At 46.0% G+C, this 23,687-nt stretch overlaps 2 protein-coding genes across 2 annotated transcripts in view; one reads left to right on the top strand and one right to left on the bottom strand.

Moving 5' to 3' along the window:
* CALCB (calcitonin related polypeptide beta) overlaps window positions 1-23,687 on the bottom strand; it is a 243,126-nt gene that overhangs the window by 90,748 nt on the left and 128,691 nt on the right. The window lies entirely within an intron of this gene.
* Window positions 17,096-20,940, top strand: LOC112667678 (calcitonin receptor-stimulating peptide 2). Its single transcript, XM_025459579.3, has 5 exons — window positions 17,096-17,253; window positions 17,492-17,584; window positions 17,841-17,978; window positions 20,004-20,188; window positions 20,768-20,940. Exons 2-4 carry the CDS (start codon window positions 17,499-17,501, stop codon window positions 20,161-20,163), a joined length of 384 nt encoding a protein of 127 aa, XP_025315364.1. The 5' UTR covers window positions 17,096-17,253; window positions 17,492-17,498; the 3' UTR covers window positions 20,164-20,188; window positions 20,768-20,940.

Genomic DNA, 23,687 nt, shown 5'->3' with positions numbered 1-23,687 from the left:
TCGCTCAGTCGATGAAGTGTTTGCCTTCATGGGTTGTGGTCCCAGGGTCCTGGAATTGAGCCCTGCCTAGGGCTCCCTGCTCTGGAAGGAATCTGCTTCTCCCTCTTCTTCTGCTCCTATCCCTGCTCATTCTCTCTCTCTCTCTCTCTCATAAATAAATAAATAAATAAATAAATAAATAAATAAATAAATAAATAAATAAATAAAATCTTCTTTAAAAATTCCTCACCAGGGTTCACTTCCTGCCTCTTTGTCAGACAATTCTGTTCTCCTTCCCCCAGTAAAGGCATCTCTGAACTCTAAACATGTTTAAGGAAAATGATTCAAAAGCCTTGAATCGGGATTCCTGGGTGGCGCAGCGGTTTGGCGCCTGCCTTTGGCCCAGGGCACGATCCTGGAGACCTGGGATCGAATCCCACGTCGGGCTCCCAGTGCATGGAGCCTGCTTCTCCCTCTGCCTATGTCTCTGCCTCTCTCTCTCTCTCTGTGTGTGTGTGTGTGACTATCATAAATAAATAAAAATTAAAAAAAAATTTCAAAAGCCTTGAATCTCTTCTTATGTTTAGCAGTAAAATCACTGATATAAAGCTTTAGTTTCTACCCTTCTTTACATAATACAATCAATACTTGAAGACTTTAATTTTTTGGAGAAATTTTAAATTCACAGCAAAATTGAGAGAAAGGTGCAGAGTTTTCCATAATCCCCTTGCACTTACAAATGCATTGAAGGACATACCCCAGTATCAACATCTCCCACCACCATCGTAAGTTTGGTACAATTGATGAACCTATAGTGACATTCACCCAAAGTTCATATTTTAATTTTAGGTTCACTCTTGCTATTGCATCTGTTATAGGGTTGGACAAATCTGTAATGACATGCACCCATCACTACAGTATCATATACTGACTGATATTAATTTGGAAAAAATCTTAATCTCAATCTCTTTTGTTCCTTTCTTCTCTTTCTGATATTCCTATTACATATATGTTAGACCTTAGGTGTTGTCCCACAGTGCATGGCTATTCTGTTTTTTCAGTCTGTGTTCTCTTTGCTTTTTAGTTTTAGAGGATTTCTTTTTTTATATGTAAGTATATTTTTATTGGAGTTCGATTTGCCAACATATAGTATAACACCCAGTGCTCACCCCATCAAGTGCCCCCTCAGTGCCCGTCACCCAGTCATCCTATCTCCCCCCCACCTCCTCTTCCACTACCCCTTGTTCATTTCCCAGAGTTAGGAGTCGCTCATGTTCTATCTCCCTCTCTGAAATTTCCCACTCATTTTCTCTCCCTTCCCCTATAATCCCTTTCATTATTTTTTATATTTCCAATATAAGCAAAACCATATAATGATTGTCCTTCTCCGATTGACGTACTCCACGCAGTAAAATACTCTCCCCCAGTAAGGACATCGACGTTGAAGCAAATGGTGGGTATTCGTCGTTTCTAATGGCTGAGTAATATTCCATTGTATACATAGACCACAGCTTCTTTATCCATTCATCTTTCGATGGACACCGAGGCTCCTTCCACAGTTTGGCTATTGTGGACATTGCTGCTATAAACATCGGGGTGCAGGTGTCCCTGCGTTTCATTGCATCTGAATCTTTGGGGTAAATCCCCAACAGTGCAATTGCTGGGTCGTAGGGCAGATCTATTTTTAACTCTTTGAGGAACCTCCACACAGTTTTCCAGAGCGGCTGTACCAGTTCACATTCCTACCAACAGAGCAAGAGCGTTCCCCTCTGGTGTGTGAGGTGTGAGGTGGTATCTCATTGCAGTTTTGAATTGTGTTTCCTTGATGGCAAATGATGTGGAGCATTTTCTCATGTGCTTGTTGGCCATGTGTGTCTTCTCTGTTGAAATTTCTGTTCATGTCTTTTGCCCATTTCATGATTGGATTGTTTGTCTCTTTGCTGTTGAGTTTAATAAGTTCTTTATAGATCTTGGATACTAGCCCTTTCTCTGACAGGTCATTTGCAAATCTCTTCTCCCATTCTGTAGTTGTCTTTTAGTTTTGATGACTGTTTCTTTTGCTGTGCAGAAGCTTCTTATCTTGATGAAGTTCCAATAATTCATTTTTGCTTTTGTTTCTCTTGCCTTCGTGGATGTATCTTGCAAGAAGTTGCTGTGGCCAAGTTCAAAAAGGGTGTTGCCTATGTTCTCCTCTAGAATTTTGATGGAATCTTTCCTCACATTTAGATCTTTCATCCATTTTGAGTTTATCTTTGTGTCTGGTGCAAGAGAGTGGTCTAGTTTCATTCTTCTGCACGTGGCTGTCCAATTTTCCCAGCACCATTTATTGAAGAGACTGTCTTTTTTCCAATGGATAGTCTTTCCTCCTTTGTTGAATATTAGTTGACCATAAAGTTGAGGGTCCACTTCTGGATTCTCTTTTCTGTTCCATTGATCTATGTGTCTGTGTTTGTGCCAGTACCACACTGTCTTGATGACCACAGCTTTGTAGTCCAACCTGAAATCTGGCATTGTGATGCTCCCAGCTATGGTTTTCTTTTTCAATATTCCCCTGGCTATTTGGGGTCTTTTCTGATTCCACACAAATCTTAAGATTATTTGTTCCAACTCTCTGAAGAAAGTCCATGGTATTTTGATAGGGATTGCATTGAATGTGTAAATTGCCCTGGGTAGCATTGACATTTTCACAATATTAATTCTTCCAATTCATGAGCGTGGAATATTTTTCCATCTCTTTGTGTCTTCCTCAATTGCTTTCAGAAGTGTTCTGTAGTTTTTAGGGTATAGGTCCTTTACCTCTTTGGTTAGGTTTATTCCTAGGTATCATATGCTTTTGGGTGCAATTGTAAATGGGATTGACTCCTTAATTTCTCTTTCTTCAGTCTCGTTGTTAGTGTATAGAAATGCCACTGACTTCTGGGCATTGATTTTGTATCCTGCCACACTGCCAAATTGCTGTATGAGTTCTAGCAATCTTGGGGTGGAGTCTTTTGGGTTTTCTATGTACAGTATCATGTCATCTGGGAAGAGGGAGAGTTTGACTTCTTCTTTGCCAATTTGAATGCCTTTTATTTCTTTTTGTTGCCTGATTGCTGAGGCTAGGACTTCCAGTACTATGTTGAATAGCAGTGGTGAGAGTGAACATCCCTGTCTTGTTCCTAATCTTAGGGGAAAGGCTCCCAGTGTTTCCCCATTGAGAATGATATTTGCTGTGGGCTTTTCGTAGATGGCTTTTAAGATGCTGAGGAATGTTCCCTCTATCCCTACACTCTGAAGAGTTTTGATTAGGAATGGATGCTGTATTTTGTCAAATGCTTTCTCTGCATCTATTGAGAGGATCATATGGTTCGTTTTTTCTTTTGCTGATATGATCAGTCACATTGATTGCTTTATGAGTGTTGAACCAGCCTTGTATCCCGGGGATAAATCCCACTTGGTCATGGTGAATAATCTTCTTAATGTATTGTTGGATCCTATTGGCTAGTATCTTGTTGAGAATTTTTGCATCCATGTTCATCAGGGATATTGGTCTATAATTCTCCTTTTTGGTGGCGTCTTTGTCTGGTATTGGAATTAAGGTGATGCTGGCATCATAAAATGAGTTTGGAAGTATTCTGTCCGTTTCTTTCCTTTGGAACAGCTTTAGTAGAATAGGTATTATTTCTTCTGTAAAGGTTTTGTATAATTCCCCTGGGAAGCCATCTGGCCCTGGACTTTGGTGTCTTGGGAGGTTTTTGATGACGCTTCAATTTCCTCCCTGGTTACTGGTCTGTTCAGGTTTTCTATTTCTTCCTGTTCCAGTTTTGGTAATTTGTGGTTTTCCAGAAATACATCCATTTCTTCTGGATTGCCTAATTTATTGGCGTTTAGCTCCTCATAATATGTTTTTTAAATCATTTGTATTTCCTTGGTGTTGATGGTGATCTCTCCTCCTTCATTCATGATTTATGTCTTTTCTCTTTTCTTTTTAATAAGGCTGGCTAATGGTTTATCTATCTTATTAATTCTTTCAAAGAACCAACTCCTGGTTTTGTTGATCTGTTCTACAGTTCTTCTGGTCTCTATTTCATTGAGTTCTGCTCGAATCTTTATTATCTCTCTTTATTTGCTGTTCTTTCTCCAGTTCCTTTAGGTGCGAGGTTAGCTTGTGTATTTGAGTTTTTTCCAGTTTTTTGAGAGATGCTTGTATTGAGATGTATTTCCCTCCTAGGACTGCTTTTGCTGTATCCCAAAGATTTTGAACTGTCGTATCTTCATTTTCATTAGTTTGCATGAATCTTTTTAATTCTTCTTTAATTTCCTGGTTGACCCATTCATCTTTTAGAAGGATGCTCTTTAAGCTCCACGTGTTTGAGTTTCTCCCAAATTTCTTCTTGTGATTGAGTTCTCGTTTCAAAGCATTGTGGTCTGAAAATATGCAGGGGACAATCACAATCTTTTGGTATCAGTTGAGATCTGATTTGTGACCCAGCATGTGGTCTCTTCTGGAGAAAGTTCCATGTGCACTCGAGAGGAATGTGTATTCATTTGTGTTCAGATGGAAAGTTCTGTAATTATCTGTGAAATCTATCTGGTCCAGTGTATCATTTAAAGCTCTTGTGTCTTTGGCAATGTTGTGCTTAGAATATCTGTCGTTTGCAGAAAGTACTGTGTTGAAGTCTCCTACTATTAGTGTTTTATTACCTATGTCTTTGCTTTGGTTATTAATTGATTGATATATTTGACAGCTCCCACATTAGGGGCATAAATATTCATGATTGTTAGGTCCTCTTGTTGGATAGACCCTTTAAGTATGATACAGTGTTCCTCTTCATCTCTTACTACAGTCTTTGGGATATACTTTAATTTATATGATATGAGGATTGCTACCCCAGCTTTCTTTTGAGGACCATTTGAATGGTAAATGGTTCTCCAACCTTTCATTTTCAGGCTGGAGGTGTCCTTAGGTCTAAAATGAGTCTCTTGGGATGCCTGGGTGGCTCAGCAGTTGAACGTCTGCCTTTGGTTCAGGGCGTGATCCCAGTCCTGGGATCGAGTCCCACATCAGGCTTCCTGCATGGAGCCTGCTTCTCTCTCTGCCTGTATCTCTGCTTCTCTCTCTGTGTCTCTCATGAATAAATAAATAAAATCTTTAACAAAAAAGAAATCTAGAACATATTTATAAAAAAATAAATTAACTAAATAAAATGAGTTTCTTGTAGACAGCAAATAGATGGGTCTTGTTTTTTTATCCAGTCCGAAACCCTGCATGTTTTGATGGGATCATTAAGCCCATTCATGTTCAGAGTTACTATTGAAAGATATTAATTTAGTGTCATCATAATACCTATTCAGTCCCTGTTTCTGTGGATTATTTCTTTGGGCTTTCTTCTTTCTTTTACAGGGTCCCTCTTAATATTTCTTGCAGAGCTGCTTTGGTGGTCACACATTCTTTCAGTTTCTGCCTACCTTGGAAGCTCTTTATCTCTCCTACTATTCTGAATGAGAGCCTTGCTGGATAAAGTATTCTTGGCTGCATGTTCTTCTAATTTAGGTCCCTGAATATATCATGCCAGTCCTTTCTGGCCTGCCAGGTCTCTGTGGAGAGGTCTGCTGTTAACCTGTTATTTTTCCCCATAAAAGTTAAGAATCTCTTGTCTCTCACTGCTTTAAGGATTTTTCTCTTTATCTTTGGAATTCGCAAGTTTCATTATTAAATGTCAAGGTGTTGAATGGTTTTTACTGATTTTGGCAGGGGGAACCTCTCTATCTCCTGGATCGAATGCCTATTTCCCTCCCCAGATTAGGGAAATTCTCAGCTATGATTTGCTCAAATATGCTTTTTGGCCCTCTGGCCCTCTTGGCATTTTTTGGAACCCCAATTATATGTAGATTCTTCCTTCTGAGGCTGTCATTTATTTCCCTTAACCTTTCCTCATGATCTTTTAATTGGTTTTCTCTTTTTTTCCTCAGCTTCCTTCCTTGCCATCAACTTGTCTTCTATGTCGCTCATTCTTTCTTCCACCTCATTAACCCTCATCGTTAGGACATCCAGTTTGGATTGCATTTCATTTAATTGACCTTTAATTTTGGCCTGATTAGATCTATATTCTGCAGTCATGAGGTCTCTTGATTCCTTTATGCTTTTTTCCAGAGCCACCAGTAGCTTTATAATTGTGCTTCTGAATTGGCTTTCTAACATCAAATTGTAATCCAAATTCTGTAACTGTGGCAGAGTACTGTTTCTGATTTTTTCTTTTGTGCTTAGTTCTTCTTTCTAGTCATTTTGCTCAGTGCAGAGTGGCTGTATGAGTGGGCTGAGTCAAGAATATAAACCACAACCTAAGTAAATCATCCTAGATGATTCTGCCAAGGTCAGAGACCAGAAATTGAAAAGAAAGATCAGAACAAAATAAAACAAAAGGACCACTAAAGTGAAAAACAAATTTTAAAACAAAGTAGTAAAAAATAAAAGACTAAGAATCCCAAAGAAGAGGAAAAAAAGGTGAAAAAAAAGCGGGGGGGGGGGGGGGACTGGGAGATAGTGGTGGTGATGAAACTGTAGTGGAGGGAGAATGTAGTCTACCTGAGGGATTCTAGGGGATGATCCTCTTGGTTCTGAGTATTAAGTTCTGTATGTTAGAAGATGCTCAGTCCCAAATTTACATAAACCAGCAATACTTGTAGAGAGCCCCACCATTGACCACCAAAACATAAATGAGATAAAAGAAGAGGGCAGAACGGGAGTGAAGAGAAAATATAATCTCACAGAATGAACCAGCATAGTATTCCACTTGGTTCTGGGTGCAAGCTGGTTATGTTTTAGAAGGTATTAACTTTCACCATTGTACAACAAAATGAGGCAGAGAAAACAAAAACACAAAGCAGAAAAACATATCTCGTATATCTCCCAAAATTAAATAGAGTATGTTGAAGGGAATCTAGAAGTGGAAAATATATCTAAGACATCTAATTATAGATATATGAAAGTCAGAAAGGAAGAAACTTAAAAATGAAAAGTTGCTAAAATATTGTAGTTAAGGTGGGAAAAGAAAAAATATTGGAAATTTTTAGTCTGATATAAAAACAAGTTGTACTGGAAAAAGGTGGGGGAGAGGAGGGTTACTCTCTAGTTCTATATACTGTAAATCCTTTGACTTCCCCTGGAGCTTTCCAGCGCTGCTCGGCCAAGAACTTGCTCTTCCCTGTCCTCCCAGCTGGTTTTCTGGGGGAGGGGCCTGCTGTGCTGATTCTCAGGTGTGTGCACCTGGGGAGATGCCCCGCCCCTCCCCCCGCCGGGTGCTGGGCTTAGTGGGAGCTGTTGACCCCGTGAGGCCTCTGTCCCCTGGTGGCCCCAGGTCTCCCAGGCACAGGGTGACACCAGGAGGAACAACCACACTGGCGGCGGCCAGCTCTCCAGCGCTGGAGTCAGCTCCCCCAGTAACTATCGCAGTCTCCCAGTCTACACTGGCTGGGTGCTCCCGGGGCGGGGGGTGCTGACCTGCACAGCTCGGGGTGCCCAGCGGCAGGAGCATCCTCGCTGTCCTGGGCCCTCCTGCCTCCGCCTGTCCTGGGGGTAGCGAAGGATGCTGGGCTGTGTCCCCTGGCGCCCTGGGATCCAGGGCCTGTGCTGCTGGAATCGGGCTCCTGAGGGGCCCCGAAGGCAGCAGGGCACGGCCCCCTCCACCTGGAGCCCCCGCCTGACCGACCCGCTTCTCCCCGGGGCCCCACCAGGCGCGGGCTCCAGCCCTTTACTGCGCTCGGCTGCGTGTGGGTGCGCTCTCCCCCCCCCGGCGCCCCTCCTCTGTTAGTGACCCCAGGAACCTGGGGGGCCCACCACCCCTCCTGCGGTCCTGCCCGGTTTCCCTGCTGAGCGCCTTTCCCTCCGGGAAGAATCCGGTGCAGATTGTTAAAGCTCCCGCTTCTCGGGGCTGGGCTCTGCTGTCCCCAGGCTCCCACCGCCCCCCTTAGCCCGGCTCCTCGCGCGGGGCCCCTCCCCAACTGGATTCTTTTTTTTTTTTTTTTTTTTTTTGCCTTCCTACCTTGCTAGAAGCAAAAACCCTTCTCTCTGTAGCGTTCCAGCTGTTCTCTCTTTAAATCTCAGGTCGAGGGATCCCTGGGTGGCGCAGCGGTTTGGCGCCTGCCTTTGGCCCAGGGCGCGATCCTGGAGACCGGGGATCGAATCCCACATCGGGCTCCCGGTGCATGGAGCCTGCTTCTCCCTCTGCCTGTGTCTCTGCCTCTCTCTCTCTCTCTCTCTCTCTCTCTGTGTGTGTGACTATCATAAATAAATAAAAATTAAAAAAATAAATAAATCTCAGGTCGAATTCGTAGGTGTTCAGGATGTTTGGAAAGTTATCCAGGTAAGTTGCTGGGGCCAGGTGAGGACACTGCTCCTCCGCCATCTGGCCCCGCCCCCTAGTTTTAGAGGATTTCATTGAGAAGCACTCAAGCTCATAGACTCTTTCCTCAGCTATGCCCAGCCTACTAATATTCCCACCAAAAAAAATTCCTCATTTCTGTTATGGTGGGGGGTTTTATTTATTTTTATTTATTTTTAATTTTTTATTGGAGTTCAATTTGCCAACATATAGCATAACACCCAGCACTCATCCCGCCAAGTGCCCCCTTCAGTGCCCATCACCCAGTCACCCCAAACCCCCACCCACCTCCCTTTCCACTACCCCTTGTTCCAGTACCAGAGTTAGGTGTCTCTCATGTTCTGTCTCCCTTTCTGATACTCCCCACTCATTTTTTCTCCTTTCCCCTTTATTCTCTTAACTATTTTTTATATTTCACAAATGAATGAGACCATATAATGTTTGTCCTTTTCCGATGGACTTATTTCACTCAGCAAAATACCCTCCAGTTCCATCCATGTCGAAGCAAATGGTGGGCATTTGTCATTTCTAATGGCTGAGGAATATTCCATTGTATACATAGACCACAGCTTCTTTATCCATTCATCTTTCGATGGACACCGAGGCTCCTTCCACAGTCTGGCTATTGTGGACATTGCTGCTAGAAACATCGGGGTGCAGGTGTCCTGGCATTTCACTGCATCTGAATCTTTGGGGTAAATCCCCAGCAGTGCAATTGCTGGGTCAGGGAAGATCTATTTTTAACTCTTTGAGGAACCTCCACACAGTTTTCCAGAGTGGCTGCACCAGTTCACATTCCCACCAGCAGTGTAAGAGGATTCCCCTTTCTCCACATCCTCTCCAAAATCTATTGTTTCCTGCCTTGTTAATTTTCCCCATTCTCACTGGTGTGAGGTGGGATCTCATTGTGGTTTTGATTTGTATTTCCCTGATGGCCAGTGATGCGGAGCATTTTCTCATGTACTTGTTGGCCATGTCTATGTCTTCCTCTGTGAGATTTCTGTTCATGTCTTTTGCCCATTTCATGATTGGATTGTTTGTTTCTTTGCTGTTGAGTTTAATAAAATAAGTTCTTTATAGATCTTGGATACTAGCCCTTTCTCTGACAGGTCATTTGCAAATATCTTCTCCCATTCTGTAGGTTGTCTTTTAGTTTTGTTGACTGTATCCTTTGCTGTGCAGAAGCTTCTTATCTTGATGAAGTTCCAATAATTCATTTTTGCTTTTGTTTCTCTTGCCTTCATGGATGTATCTTGCAATAAGTTGCTGTGGCCAAGTTCAAAAAGGGTGTTGCCTGTGTTATCCTCTAGGATTTTGATGGAATCTTGTCTCACATTTAGATCTTTCATCCATTTTGAGTTTATCTTTGTGTATGGTGTAGGATAATGTTCTAGTTTCATTCTTCTGCATGTGGATGCCCAATTTTCCCAGCACCATTTATTGAAGAGACTGTCTTTTTTCCAGTGGAGAGTCTTTCCTGCTTTGTCAAATATTAGTTGACCAACCATAAAGTTCAGGGTCCACTTCTGGGTTCTCTATTCTGTTCCATTGATCTATGTGTCTGTTTTTGTGCCAGTACCACACTGTCTTGATGACCATAGCTTTGTAGTACAACCTGAAATCTGGCATTATGATGCCCCCAGCTATGGTTTTCTTTTTTAAAATTCTCCTGGCTATTCGGGGTCTTTTCTGATTCCACACAAATCTTAAGATGATTTGTTCCAACTCTCTGAAGAAAGTGGTAGGTTTTTTTTAATATTTAGTTTTTCTTCTTTGGTTCTTTCTTAGATTTCCATTTCTCTGTTCACATTGTGCACCTGTTCTTGTATAGGGTCTTTTTTATCCATCAGAGACCTTAGCATATTAATCATGGTTGTTTTAAATTCCCTGTCTGATGGTTCCAACATCTCTGCCATGTCCGCTTCTTCAACTTGCTCTATATAGTAGGGTTTTTAGCTCTCAGTGTGCCTTCCTGATAGGCAGACATGATGTACCAGGTGGAAGGAACTGCTGTAAATAAGCCTTTAGGAATGTGGTGGGGAGGTGTGGGGGGAAGGAAGCATGCTAGCATCCCAGGCTTTTAGCGAGCCTATGCCTCCGGACTGTGAGCTTCGCCAGTGGTTCTGATTTTTTCTTTCCCCTTAAGGTAGTAGAAGTGGCTAGAGTGGGTTGAAGTTGGGTATTTCCCTTCCCCGACTTGGGAAGCTAGACCTGAATATAGTTGGGAATTTCCATTCTCGCAGGTCAATTAGGTTCTGAATATGCCCCAGCGAATCAGGATCTGCTTAACGAGCTTCTCCTGAGGCAGGCCTTATAAGAAAAACAGAAGGCTCTGGTGTATTTCAAAATGGTGCCTTTTCTCCTCCCATCCTCTCACTGCTGGAAGCACCAGGGGGTTTGTCTCCCATATTTCACTGTGAGAATCTAGTCCAGCTCCTGGAAGAAAACTCACAACTGGGGGAGAGTGGTGTATGACTGAGCACCCTGGGAGTTTTTAATGTTCAGAGCTGCTCACGCTGAGCCTCCAGCAATTCCTCAGTGACCGATCATGTTTTCCTCCGCAGCAGTGGTTCCAGGTTGAGGTCTGACCCTGTGTGTTTTCTCCTGGATATCTCTCCATTCGTGGTGACAGCAATTTGCCTGTAAGTCCTCACCTCTCGTAGGGTTGCAGAAAATGTTGTTGATTTTAGTCTATTCACCTTTTACTTGTTATTATGTCTTCTGAACAACTTATATGTGGAATGCAGTGTGATCAATTTTCCGTTGAGATTCTCCAGTAGTATGACAGCTCCAAATCTACCCCAGGCAAAAGAGAATGAATTTGTCGTGTTGTATTTACTACTGCTGCAGTGGTTATTGTTGTGGTTTTGGTGTTGTTGAGTCTCTATCATACTCAAATTGTGTAGAATAAAAGGAGCAACTTTATAGGTGTGACCCTTGTAAAGGCACAGAAGTTTATATAATAGTTTTCAACCAGACACAAAACTATGGCACACCCTGAAAAATCACAAGTTAAAATATTTGAAATCAGAAAGCACTGAAAACTTATTTAAAAGAATGGAAATAAGAGAGTTTCTCAGCTTGTTGTAAAACAAGATTATTTCCAAACTGACACTGATTCTAGCTTTAAAGTTCTAAAATAAGATCATAAAGTAAAGGGTCAAATAATCAGATGAATATTGTTAAATCAATATATTCTTTGGTAAATTTTATTGGTTCATGTACTATGTAGTCCTAAAGTTTGGAGAAGTGTCAGGGATAGCAGGACATAATCTAAGCAGTGAACACACTCCTACTTCTAAATTCTTCAGTAAATTAGGAAAGGTCTCAGAGGAGAATAGTTGTGTATTTCACACTAGGAGAACTTAGATTTTACAAAGAATTCTTGGGGTAGCTCTTATTTCCCTGTCTTTTTGCTGGAAAGTTCCCTCAAGAAACCAACACTCCATATCAAAAACAAAACAAAACAAAAACAAACAAAAAAACGAGAATAGTCTGTCTGAAATTTCAGCACTCAACAATTATAAAACCAAGCAGAATGCTGCTCTACCTGAGTTTGGATTTTCTGTAGGCTGGAATTTGAATTGTGGTAGTAGTTGGGAGACTGGCTGGTGAATTTGCCAGAATAAATTCATTTCCATTCATTCAACAAATACTGGCTGAATGCCTATGGGTATGTCAGACTTGGTGCTAAGTGCCCAAAAAGAAGAATTTTTTTTAACCTTGGCCCCGAACTCACCATCAGGTACTTCTTACAAGTTCAAAGAATGCTTGAGGGATGAGTTCCTCTAGAGAGAATGACAAAGTAAAGCTTGAAACTGCTGGGAGCCACCCTAGCACCCTCAGGTGCTAGCACCTGATTCCTCTCACACAGCAGCAGCCTGTGTTTTGTAGCCACCAAAGAACTCAGAGTAAGGAATGAATGTAGGCTTTGCAGGCTTAAGGCAACCTGGCAACCAGGGGACAAGTGCTGAGCCAGCAAAGTGAGGTGGCTACGAAACTGGCTACTAGAGTAGGTCATTTCTCAGCCATTCTGTAGTCACCACTGTACTGATGAATGGTATGGTTGGTTCTCTCATCAGAAAAATGCAGTCCAAGGACACGTATAAATGATTCTATTTATAAATGATTCGAGGTTCTTTTGTTAGAAACCTCGAGTCATGGGGGCAATCACATTTCTGTCAAAGTCCGTGGTCCCTTAGAGCAGAGCAGTCACCTACAACAGCCTCAAGTGGCAGAGTCCAACCTCCTGCCACACAGTCTCTATGATGCTGCCCTCACCATTTTGGCTCTGCACCTCCAGGTGAAAAGCCTGTGGCCAAAACTCAGGGCCTACACCACTGAGCCCCAAAGTTCCCCACTGGGTCTCAGCAGGGGCTATCTGTATGTAGCCTCTAGGAGGCACTGAGCCTGGGATCTACCATCCGGAGCCCTGTCCCTTGCTCAGCTCTGCTTTCTTCACTCTGTGCCTAAGTGCATTTTCATCCCATCAACCAGGTTTCCCATTCCTGGTTCCCCCACAGCCTTGCCAATATATCCTGCCAGGAGTTCTCCAGCCCGGAGCTTTCATTCCCTCACGGCAGTGCAGCACCAAGAGTTAAAAAGGAGGAACGCTGAATAAGGACATCTCAGAGGCAGGGTGTCCCCAAGCAGAGGCCACCGACCTGGAAGGGGAAGAGATGTGGCACAAGGCAGGTGTGTCCTAAAGTGCTGAAGCTTTTGGGGACCGCTGCTCTTGTCACTCAGAGCGCAATCGGGGCTAGTTTCTGGCTGGCTGGGGTCTCTGCCTGCCACCTACAGCCCCGTGATGCAGCCCAACCAACCGGGTTCTCAGCCCGCCCTGTGGGCGGGGGGATTTGCAGCCGGGGGCTCTCAATGCACGAGCAATGGCCATGCTTGCAGAGGCGCTGGGATACTGTGTATAGGCTGAGGGTTGTGCACTGCGTGCGTGCTCAGACTCCGAGATCCTGGCAACAGGGAGAAGCTTCTTTCTAGGTACTCTACACGTTGAGGGCAGCAAGTCAGGACTGCAGACCCTCTAGGTGTGACATCGGGAGTGAAAGGATCGGGAGTCGGGTCCTAAATCCCTCCTTTGCGTTGCTGTATAACTCTGTTTTAGGGCACATACTTAAAATTGAGAGTTAGGGTAAGTATGATGAGAGCAGATCATCCCATCATGCTGTTTGTGGATGCAACCCCATGAAAAGCTCAGATAATGTTCAAGGTTTGCCTGTCTCAGAGCGAGCTGCACACACAAAGATCTAAACTTGTTCCTTCATTGCACTTGATAATCAGGTAGGAGCTCAGGGGAAAATGGTTTGGATTCTTTTTTTCTCTTTAAATTATTTTATTCAAGAAGGTTGAGAGGAGGGGCACCTGGGTGGCTCAGTTGGGTAAGTGTCTGCTGTCCTGGGATCAAACTGCACTTGGGGATCCTTGCCTAGCAGGAAGCTTGCTTCTCCCTCTTTCTGCCTGAGGCTCCCCCTACTTGTGCTCTCTCTCTCTCTGTCAAATAAATAAATCTTTTTTTAAAAAGGCTCTATTTGAAAAAAACAAAAAACAAAAAACAAAGAAGAAGGTTGAGAGGATAGTCAGGGGGATCGCACTGATCTCTGACCCAAAACTCTCAGTTCCCTCCCGCAGTAGGACAGGAAAAACGTGGGGACTCTAGTCCCACCGGACAAAGCTGAAAACAGACAGGACCCACGAATGCAGATGGCCATCCTTCAGTTTGTCCCCCACAGGCAGTGAATGGCCAGGATACTTGGCATGCAGCCTCAGACTACCTCAAAGGGAGCTGGTAGGGAGTGCCACAGTTCTTCTGGGAGTGCTGAGGGTCCTACTTTGCCAGAGGCACCCCTATGCTGAAGGCATCCACCACACTTATGGACACGGTCTTGTCTGGGATCTGGGTGAAGCACATATTGTGCCTGTCGTCCCTGCGATGCCTTCCACTGTGGAAGTCATGACGGTAGGGGTCCCCCCGACAGCAGGTGGGAGCTGGAACTGCTCAGAGGCAATCAGGAAGTTGTGGCCATCGATCTCCTAAACTTCTTTGAGAAAGCACTTCTGTGGTTTGTCCGCTTCTCCCACCAGGCAGCAGTGTCACAGGGCTTTGTGGAAGATGAATCTTGTGGGACCTGGTGCCGAGCTCCGCGTCCAGCCACGCACCTGTGTACTCAGGCACTGATGGCAGGGAGGACACACTGCTGCCAGTCCCCCAGTTGCGGTGGTCCGTGGTCACAGCTACGAGCTACGGGGCAGACTTGCCTTGCCTACCGGGGGACCTGACTCTGGAGGGGGATGGAGCTCAAAATGTGAGCCTCCTCACACCAAGTTATTCAATACGGTTACAAAACCAAGAGCAAAATAGGCAAGTGGCTATCTTAAAATCAGTATTTACCTTGGCGACTTATATACGAGGTCGTGTTCTATGTAGCCCTAAGTTTGCAGAGGTTTCAGGATAGCTGAACATAATCTAAGCAACCCGCATGCATGAAGGTCTACACTTCCTTGAATTTACTCGGTAAGTCAGGGATGGACTCAGTGGAGAATGGTTTTGTAGTTCACACTAGGAGGAAGAACCCGCCGTCCGGCCAGTCCACCGTGAGGAGAGCGAGTTTTATTTATTTATTTATTCATTTTTAAAGATTTTATTTCTTTATTCGTGAGAGACACACACAGAGAGGCAGAGACATACACAGAGAGAGAAGCAGGGTCCATGCAGGGAGCCCGATGTGGGACTCGATCCCAGGACTCCGGGATCACACCTTGAGCCAAAAGCAGACACTCCACCGTGGAGCCACGCAGGTGTCCGGAGAGCGAGGTTTAGAGACTCCATTCACCAGTCCCGAACTCACTCCCTCAGGGTCAGGCAGTACCAGGGGTTTAGATGGAAGACAGCGCTATACGGGCATCTTGGAAACTAGGTGTCCCCGACACAGAGGCCACCAAACAGGAAGGGAAAGCCGGGGCACAAGGCACAGGTGCCCCATGAAATGCAAAGTCTCCTGCGGACCGAGGAGAGGGGTGCACCGTTGCCCGGATCACGTACGACGTACCCGGGCGGTGTTTCTGCTCCGCCTGGGAGAACCACCTAACTGGGTCCCTGCCTGCGCGGCTCAGCCCGGGTACAGAGTCCGCCCCCGCCGGGCTGGCACACCTTGCTTGTCACCGCAATTCTGGCGCGTTGCTTGCGCAATTCTCGTGCATCCCTGGCTCACATCTGGCGCAGGGCTCACGCGATTCCTGCGCATCGCTCTCGACCTTCCCTGGTGCGTCCCTGGCGCACATCTGGCAGGTACCCTGCGCCAAAATTGTGCCACGACCTGCCTAGCCCTGTGGGAACCTGTGTAGAGAATGAGGACTGTGCGCTGCCCTCTGGCCAGGAGATCCTGGGAACCTTGAGAAGCTTCTTTCTTAGGGCTCTATGTTTAAGAGCAGCAAGTCGGGTCTCAGGACCTCAGAGGAGCTGGCAGTGGAAAGAACAGGTGGAGGGGTCCTAAAACCCTCCAGTTGGTGGGTCCTGGAGAGAGTGGAGGTGCAACACCGAGAGCATGCTTAAAATTGAGAGTGAGTGCGGGTGTGGTTTGAGCAGCTCACCACCTGCTTCGGCGTGTCAGAGGGTCGGAGGCAGCTTGGGCTTGATTCAGGGGGATCCCTCGCGGATGCCCGGGTGTCAGACCCACTGTGCCCGCCTGTGCTCTGGGGAGCACACGCACGTTTAGAGGTAGAAACGAGTTTGGGGGAAAGCTTTGGGTGTGAGCGTCCGTATCCACAGCAACTCTTCACTATCTTCACGCCAGCTCTGCTCTCTAGTGGAGGACTGAAGGGCGGTGGATGCAGGCACGGGGCTGGAATTTCACGCTCCTGGGATAACTTGGCAAACAGCCGCCGGAAGCCAGGGGCAGCTGAGCAAATGGCTCCAGCAGGCTGAGGAGCGGGAAGTGATGGATGGCGAGCTAGGAAGAGGAAGGGTGGATGTCCATCTGCAGCCCTGGGAAGCATCGGTGCTTTACACCCTCAGGCTCAGCCCCCACGGGGCTACCAGCATCTCTTCACCCACTTGACAGACCGCCAGGGGCCAATTGCAGACGCCACACATGGTGGGAATCTGGAAAATTGAGACCGCGATTTCACTGAATCCTCCATGTGGACCTGAGGGCTCTTCTAAATCCCTCCTTAGCTAGAGAACAGACGCGTTGCTACTAATGAGAACATTTTGTCAGGATGAGACTTTGGTCCCCATTTGGAAGATGCGTATAGTGAGGTGCTGGGAAGTTAATTGCCCTTGATCCTACTGCGTGAAACTGGAATAACTAGAATTCAGTTCTTCTGACAAACTTGTAGCTATTAGTTCCAACACCTGCCTTCCATGTTGTTAACCTTCCAAGCTCCACTGAGAGGGGGGATCAGGGTCAGACTTGGGGAGCCAGGATTCCCTGCCTCCGGAATCTTGCCCTAGAAGCCTGCACTGCTGGGGATGGAGAGGAGCACACGTTCAAACCCCAGCAGAAATGAACCATGACATCAAATTGCCCTCAACTTCCTGTTCATATTAAGGCTATTTTTCCTTGGTTCCCCCCACCCCCTATCCCTCTCCCTCCCTCCACCCCCATCAATGACCTCAATGCAAATACAAGTGGGTTGATCCCGCTGAGTGTTCTAGGTTATAGACGCAAATGGGTGACACAATCCATCAGATACTGAGATCTGTCTCCTCATTGGTTGCTCAGAGCTCCTGGACCCCCGCCCAGACCCAGATCGGCGGGAATAAGAGCAGCTGCTGGTGCTGGGAGGCAGCAGAGCCACTGCTCAGCTCAAGGGTCCCTGCCACATCCACGGTGCCATCGGACACCAACACTGCCACAGCTGCCACCGCCTGTGCTCCAAGCCACCGGCTGCCCGCAGACAGGTAATCCCGAGATTCCTGCTTGGTTGTGTGATTCTCTCTCCTTCTTCTCTCCCTCTTCTGCTTTCGTCTTTCTTGTAGCTGCTCTCCCTGCGTGCACAGACTACTGTCTGGGTCTCCTCATCACAAAATCTCTGTTACTCTGCAATTCATCTCAGGATCCTGCCCCAGGTAACACTGGACAATCTCATGAACTATGGACGTTTGAACTGTAAGTTATGGCATCACTGTTCTCTTTCAGAGGCGTCATGGGATTCTGGAAGTTGTCCCCGTTTCTGGCCATTGGTCTCCTGGTCATGTATCAAGCAGGCATCCTACAGGCTGCACCATTCAGGTAAGAGAATTCTGCTGGGAATGCACTCCCATCTTACTCTTAACACCAGTCTGTCTCTCTTGTGGTAAAAATTTAGCCCCCAGCTCTCAGGGGAAAATGGACATGGGACTCAGGCCCTTTCCACTAGGATTTGGGGTGACCACATCCTCAGAGGACTCACAAAAAGCAGAAAGCCTGGCTACTTATCCAGGAGAAGTGGCAGACAGAGACTCAGAACCTCCATTGTGCTTGTGCTTTGCTTGCTTTGTCTCTGTAGGTCTGCCTTGGAGAACCCACTGGAATCTGCTACACTCACTGAGGACGAAATATGCGTCCTACTGACTGCCGTGGTGAAGGACTATGTGCAGATGAAGGCTCGTGAGCTGCAGCAGGAGCAGGAGACTGAGGGCTCCAGGTGAGGCTCACCACCCTGTTCAGCTCAGGGCATCCCCTCCCTCCTGTCATGCCCAGGAAGGCATATCCCAAGAAAAAAGAGAGAACACAGCAGGACAGGAGGCCAGCACGCTGCCCCTGTTCACCTCAGCCTGGGGTCCAGCTGATCTCAGTCTCCACTGAAACTACAGGTCACACAGAGAGACTATGGTTAGAGCACACATAAAAAGATGCCTTTCTGAAAGCAGTTGGGGAAGGTATGAAGTCCCCCACTCTGGAAATTGGGCTGGCAATACTGAGGTTGCTTCCAGCATTGGAGGAGTTAGGACTGGTAAGTGTGAAGCCAGCAGATGGATCCCATATAGCTCAGGAAACTAGAAATTTGGTTTCTTGTAAACCTGCACATGGCCTCCTCTCCTACTTCATTACACATTTGCAAGGTGAAGCCAAAGGCCGTGCAGAAGATGGGGTCAAGTAGAGCAGGGTCCAAAGTAGGTCTGGGGTCCTTAGATGTGTAGGATTTGTGGAGACGCACATGTTGTCCTGGGGCCAGACCCTTCCCCAACATTACCTCCCAGGGTCCCCTGAGCTTGGAGCATGCTCCATCCCCTGGCTTGGCCCTGGCACCACCAGGTCAAAGGCGAGTGATGCACATGCAGCTACCATAAGGATCTCACTACACTGCATGAAGAACTGATGCACTGCAGCATGTGGAAAGTCAGAAAAGGCCACCTTTCCCCCACTACAGTCCTTCCCCATACTGTCCTGGCTTGGCAAACTCTAGGTTCTCCTAATGGAGGATATATGAGCTGCTCTCCTGCCTGCCCCTACAGCTACCACTCAAAGTGGCCCTCCCTGGTCCAGCCTTCTGTGCAATAGCCACAGGGGGCAGACCTGGTGCTTGGTACCACCTGGCATGTCTTTTCCCTGCAGCCTCGACTCCTTCCGAGCTAAGCGGTGCAGTAATCTGAGTACCTGTGTGCTGGGCACATACACACAGGACCTCAACAAGTTTCACACGTTCCCTCAGACTGCAATTGGGGTCGGAGCACCTGGCAAGAAAAGGGTCCTGGCCAGCAGCTTGGAGAGAGACCACCGCCCTCACATTGGCATGATCCAGGATGCCTACTAATCCCCTCCCTCTGCTTTCTAATTTCTTTCTTTCTATATTGTGATACGTGTGGTCCTCTCTGGTTGCTGGTATCAGTGGCTTTCTTTGTGGCAGTGGATGTCTGGACCCTCAGATGGGAGGAAAGCAAGATGTTCAGGCCAGAAGAGAATCACTCAGGAAGAGATGAGAAGTGGGGCTGGAGGTGGGGGACCCCTGTGACTCCCCCTGAGGAATCGCAGCCCTCTCTGTACTGCTTGCGAATGTGTTGGTCATTGGGGAATAAAAGGATATTTATAAGAAGACATGAGTGGTGGTGGTTATTGCTATGGCCACACCACAAGATTCAGGGTTTCAGGGACCTGTGCTTAGGAGTAGCCTTAGCCCAGTGGTAGCTGGATCCGGGGCACAGTGGGCAGTCCCTGTGGCCAACCTCAAGTGGGGGAACAGGAGCAGTAAGGAGCAGGTAAGCACCTCTGGGACTCAAGGCTCTAAAGTCTCTTCATCTTCCAGGTGAGTCTCAGGAATTTTTTTATTTCTAAGGAGGGATATTGGGTGCCTTTGAGTGGGAAGTGGCTTCTAGACAATCCTTGTGTTGGGGTCAGTGTGGGACCATAATTCTCTCTGTGTCATAGCCTTGCTTGAATTTTAGTTTATTTATACAAGAAAGAGAAGCTGTTACAGTTCTGAGTTCCATTCTCACTCACCCAAAGCCACTTTGGGGGGTGCTGACACCTCTGGGAATGTGTATGGGAGTGATCATGGCCTTTCCCCCAGCAGCCTATGTATTTCTGCAGTGATAGTTCTGTTTAGGGAAAATGTGAGGTTAACTGGTGCCTCTCAGAGCAATAATTTTACCATGACTATCCCAGGGCCAGATAGGATCTCTCTTTGACAGCCTCTCACTGATGGGCCCCTTTCTTCCATCCTACAAATCAGCCTCACTGCCCAGAAGAGCTCCTGCAAGGATGGCCCCTGTGTGACCAACCGTCTGGAAGGCTGGCTGGCCAGAGCTGAGCGCATGGTGAAAAACACCTTCATGCCCACCGATGTGGACCCTGAAGCCTTCGGGCACCAGCACAAGGAGCTTGCAGCCTGAGCAGTGACATGACCCCAGGAAGAAGGTGATTGCCCTTGTACTGTCAGATGGGAGGATGGAAAGCTGGGAATTGCAGGGGTGCAGTCCACACTGTAACCCTCTGTGGGCCAACCGAGTAGAAAAACCCACAGGGAATATGCCCACTCCGGTGTCTGGGAAGAGAACAGGCAGTCCCAGGAGCTGAAACTCCTAGAATCTGGGTTCATTCCCCTCCAAGTTACCAGTATTTCCCTGTGACAGTGAGATCATCTGCCAGCAAAGACAGATCTGTAGATTTCAATGACTGTCCCCTGCAGTTACAAGTGATCATTCTATCCTTTGAAAGGTAATGACATCCTCTGGGTGTAAACACTATACTGTCAGGTACCCCTGATTCAGAGCATACTCTTGGGATCAAGAACTGAGTTTGCCTTCTATTAGCTGTATGCCCCCTGCCCAGATGCTGTATTCGAGTGAGTTCCCCTATCTGTGAATCAAGGGCAACAATAGTACCAATTGCTGGTATTGTTATGAACAGTCAACGAGATAACAGATGTCCATATTTTCACAATTAATAAGTTACTAAATTCTGGCTGTGATTTTTTTTTTTTTTTTTTTTTTGCAGGTCACCATGAAGCGAACTCTACTTCTCTTAACTTCTAATGAAAACAACTTATAGAATGCAGAGCATGGAAGACACATACATATGCATGCTTACTATTAAAACATTGTGTCTTGTTTGAAATAAAGTAAAACTAAATAAATAAACTAAATAAAACTTAAAGAGAATAAAATCAATGCAATTGCCTGGTGTGAAATCTTTTTGTACTCGATTACTTGATGAATACAACAGCCTGTCTCATTGGATTATCTGGTAGCAAAGATGGGCCCTGTCAGCCAACCTACAGATGTTGGCAATCCTGGTAAATCTTGGGGGGGGGAGATGTGGAAAGCTGCCTGGTGGGTGTCTGGGGGCCCATGATCCATGCTGAGCCTGCACAAAACTGTGTGAAGAAATTTTGTCACTGGTGAACTTCATCAAGATAAGAAAGGGTTTTCGATCCACTTAAAAGGCATCCCTCCTGCTATTTGTGGTGTTTTTCCCAGGAAAGCCTAAAGACCTGTGAAGGCTTTATTGACCAGGATGATCCATGAAGCAAATGCAACATGCTTGGGGTGGGATGGGTCCTCAGTGTCCTATCATTTTGGCTTTTAGGATAATACCCTTAATGGAATTAGAACTCTATACATCTGAAAGGCAATTCTCCTTTACCTTCAGAGTTCCCTGGTGCCCAGCACCAGAGGTTATCTGTGTAATTCCCCTTGACTCAGGTTTGCCCTTATCCATCTCTCCCTTTCCTGCCCATAAGCACCCCTCCTCCACCCCATAGCCCACAAAGCCCTTTACAAACAATGGCTCGGAGTCTGAGATGCAGTCACAGACCAGCAGGCCTGGAAAGGTCATCAGGTGTCACCCAGTTCAACTTTTCTTATTCTCTGGGGTGCTGAGAAGAAAAGCATGGTGCTCAAAACGCTGCGATATGTGTAACAGAGACATTCCCACACCCAACGAGTACTCATCGAGTGGCTGCTATTTGGTGGACACTATTCCAGGCACCAGGACTACAGCAATGAACAGAAGGGACCAAACCTCCTGCATTCTAACTGGGAGAAATTAGGGGGACATGTGCTGTGGCATCGGAGATGTACTGGATGTACTGGAAGGAGTCTGGGATGTCCGAGTTTAATGCCTGATCTGATGTAGGAATTTCCCAGACTCAGCATCCCTGGCATCTGCTGGGACTGTCAGTAACATGCTGCTGACTGCCTCCCAGGGTGACTGTGTGGCCAGGTTCACTGGTGGATGGTCAGTTAGGTGAGGTAGTTTACTTGGATAAGTCACCCCCTTCTACCCATCGATTCTAGTTATTTCCTTAGGAGCCCATAGAATTATGACCCTCGTCCCCATTCAGTCTATACTCCACACTGTCACCCACTGTTGCTGTAAATCACCCAAATGTCTCCTTTATGCAGAAAGTACTCCACTGACTGCCCATTCCATGGAGTAGACACCTAGGGCACTGCAGTGACTTCTGAGGTCCACATTGGTCTTCCCTCCCCTCCTCTCACCACCACTGCCATGACCTGCCTGGCCTCATCTTCATCTTCCCTCTCATACACTGGCCTTCTTACTATTCTTCATCCCCACCCTTTGGCACCAACCCCCTCATGTTTTTGCTCTCGCTGTACCTGTTGCAAAATGCCCTCCACCCCATGACTCCATGTCTTCTAGATCACACTGAAATGTCATCTATTCTAGCCATCCTTTCTAAATTATACCTCATCTTTCCAATACACCCTAATCCTCTTCTCTGCCTTATGTTTTCTCTTTACCACTTAGTACCTTCTATATATTAAATATAATATATTTTTAATGTTCATTTAATTAATGTTGGTACCCCATTCCATCAATAATATAAGTTTTACATGGTCAGGGATTGGTTATTTTAACAAAATAATGTTAATTTCTGAATTCCCAATACACAGAACAGTATTGCTCGCATAAGGTATCATCAAATATTTATTTATTGAGTGAATGAGAGAATGGAGTTATGTCTTCTCTTTTATGGTCATGGTCAACTCTCAGGTCCCCTCTTGGCCTGATTTTCTTCAGGACAAACTGTCCAAGGGCCTTCATCTTCATCAATTCAGACACCTGGACAGTGAACCGTCCAAATGTCTGGATCCTTCTGCAATGGCCACCAGTTATCAGTGACCCTGCATCCTGCCTGAAGACCTCCACCAGGCCTCATACTTTGTTTTCAGCACCCTTCTTGCCCTACAATGCTCCTCCTCCAGGTTCATCTGACCAGCGTTTCTTCCTCCCATGCTGTCAACAAGGCAGACAGGCAAGGTGCTCTCATTAGACTAGGTAAGTAAGTTTAAATCAGAAGGGGAAATTATTGAGAAATCACTTTAGTCTGGGATCCAAGGTAACTTCACCAATACTGAAGCTAATACTGCATTGAATTCCCACCAGCACTCTGGATACTTCTCCAGAGCTGACTCTGAGCTCACAGATTAAGAGTGCCACTAATGAACCTTCAAACCTCAACATATGGTATACTGGCTCAAAACCCTAAGAAGCTATGGAAGGAGTGGGTAAGGAATTAAAGTACAACGTGGACAGACAGAAGCCTTTTGTTTGGCTGGAGCATCAGTTTTTACAACTCAAAATCCACACGGGCCTTTGTAGCAGAACAATGTCTTTTGGTATAAGCCTCATGCCAAACACTCAGAGCTAGAGGATATATGCCTTAGCTGAATGAATTATCACTCGCAAGTCTTCACTATGCTATGGTAATTTACATATGCTTAGTCTTGCCATGGCCCCATGGTAGGTGGAATGGACATTTCCGTCTCTTGATTTGGGGTTTAGCCAAGGAACTTGCTTAGGCTGATGGGATTTGGTAGATGTGGTATAAGCTGAGGCTTGAAATGTGTTTATGTGGTTAGGTTTTGTGCTCGTTATACTGCCATTACCC

The sequence above is a fragment of the Canis lupus genome, chromosome 21 (genome assembly GCF_003254725.2).
Source record: "Canis lupus dingo isolate Sandy chromosome 21, ASM325472v2, whole genome shotgun sequence".
Taxonomy (NCBI): Eukaryota; Metazoa; Chordata; class Mammalia; order Carnivora; family Canidae; genus Canis; species Canis lupus.
This window is presented reverse-complemented; position numbering and strand designations above follow the sequence as displayed.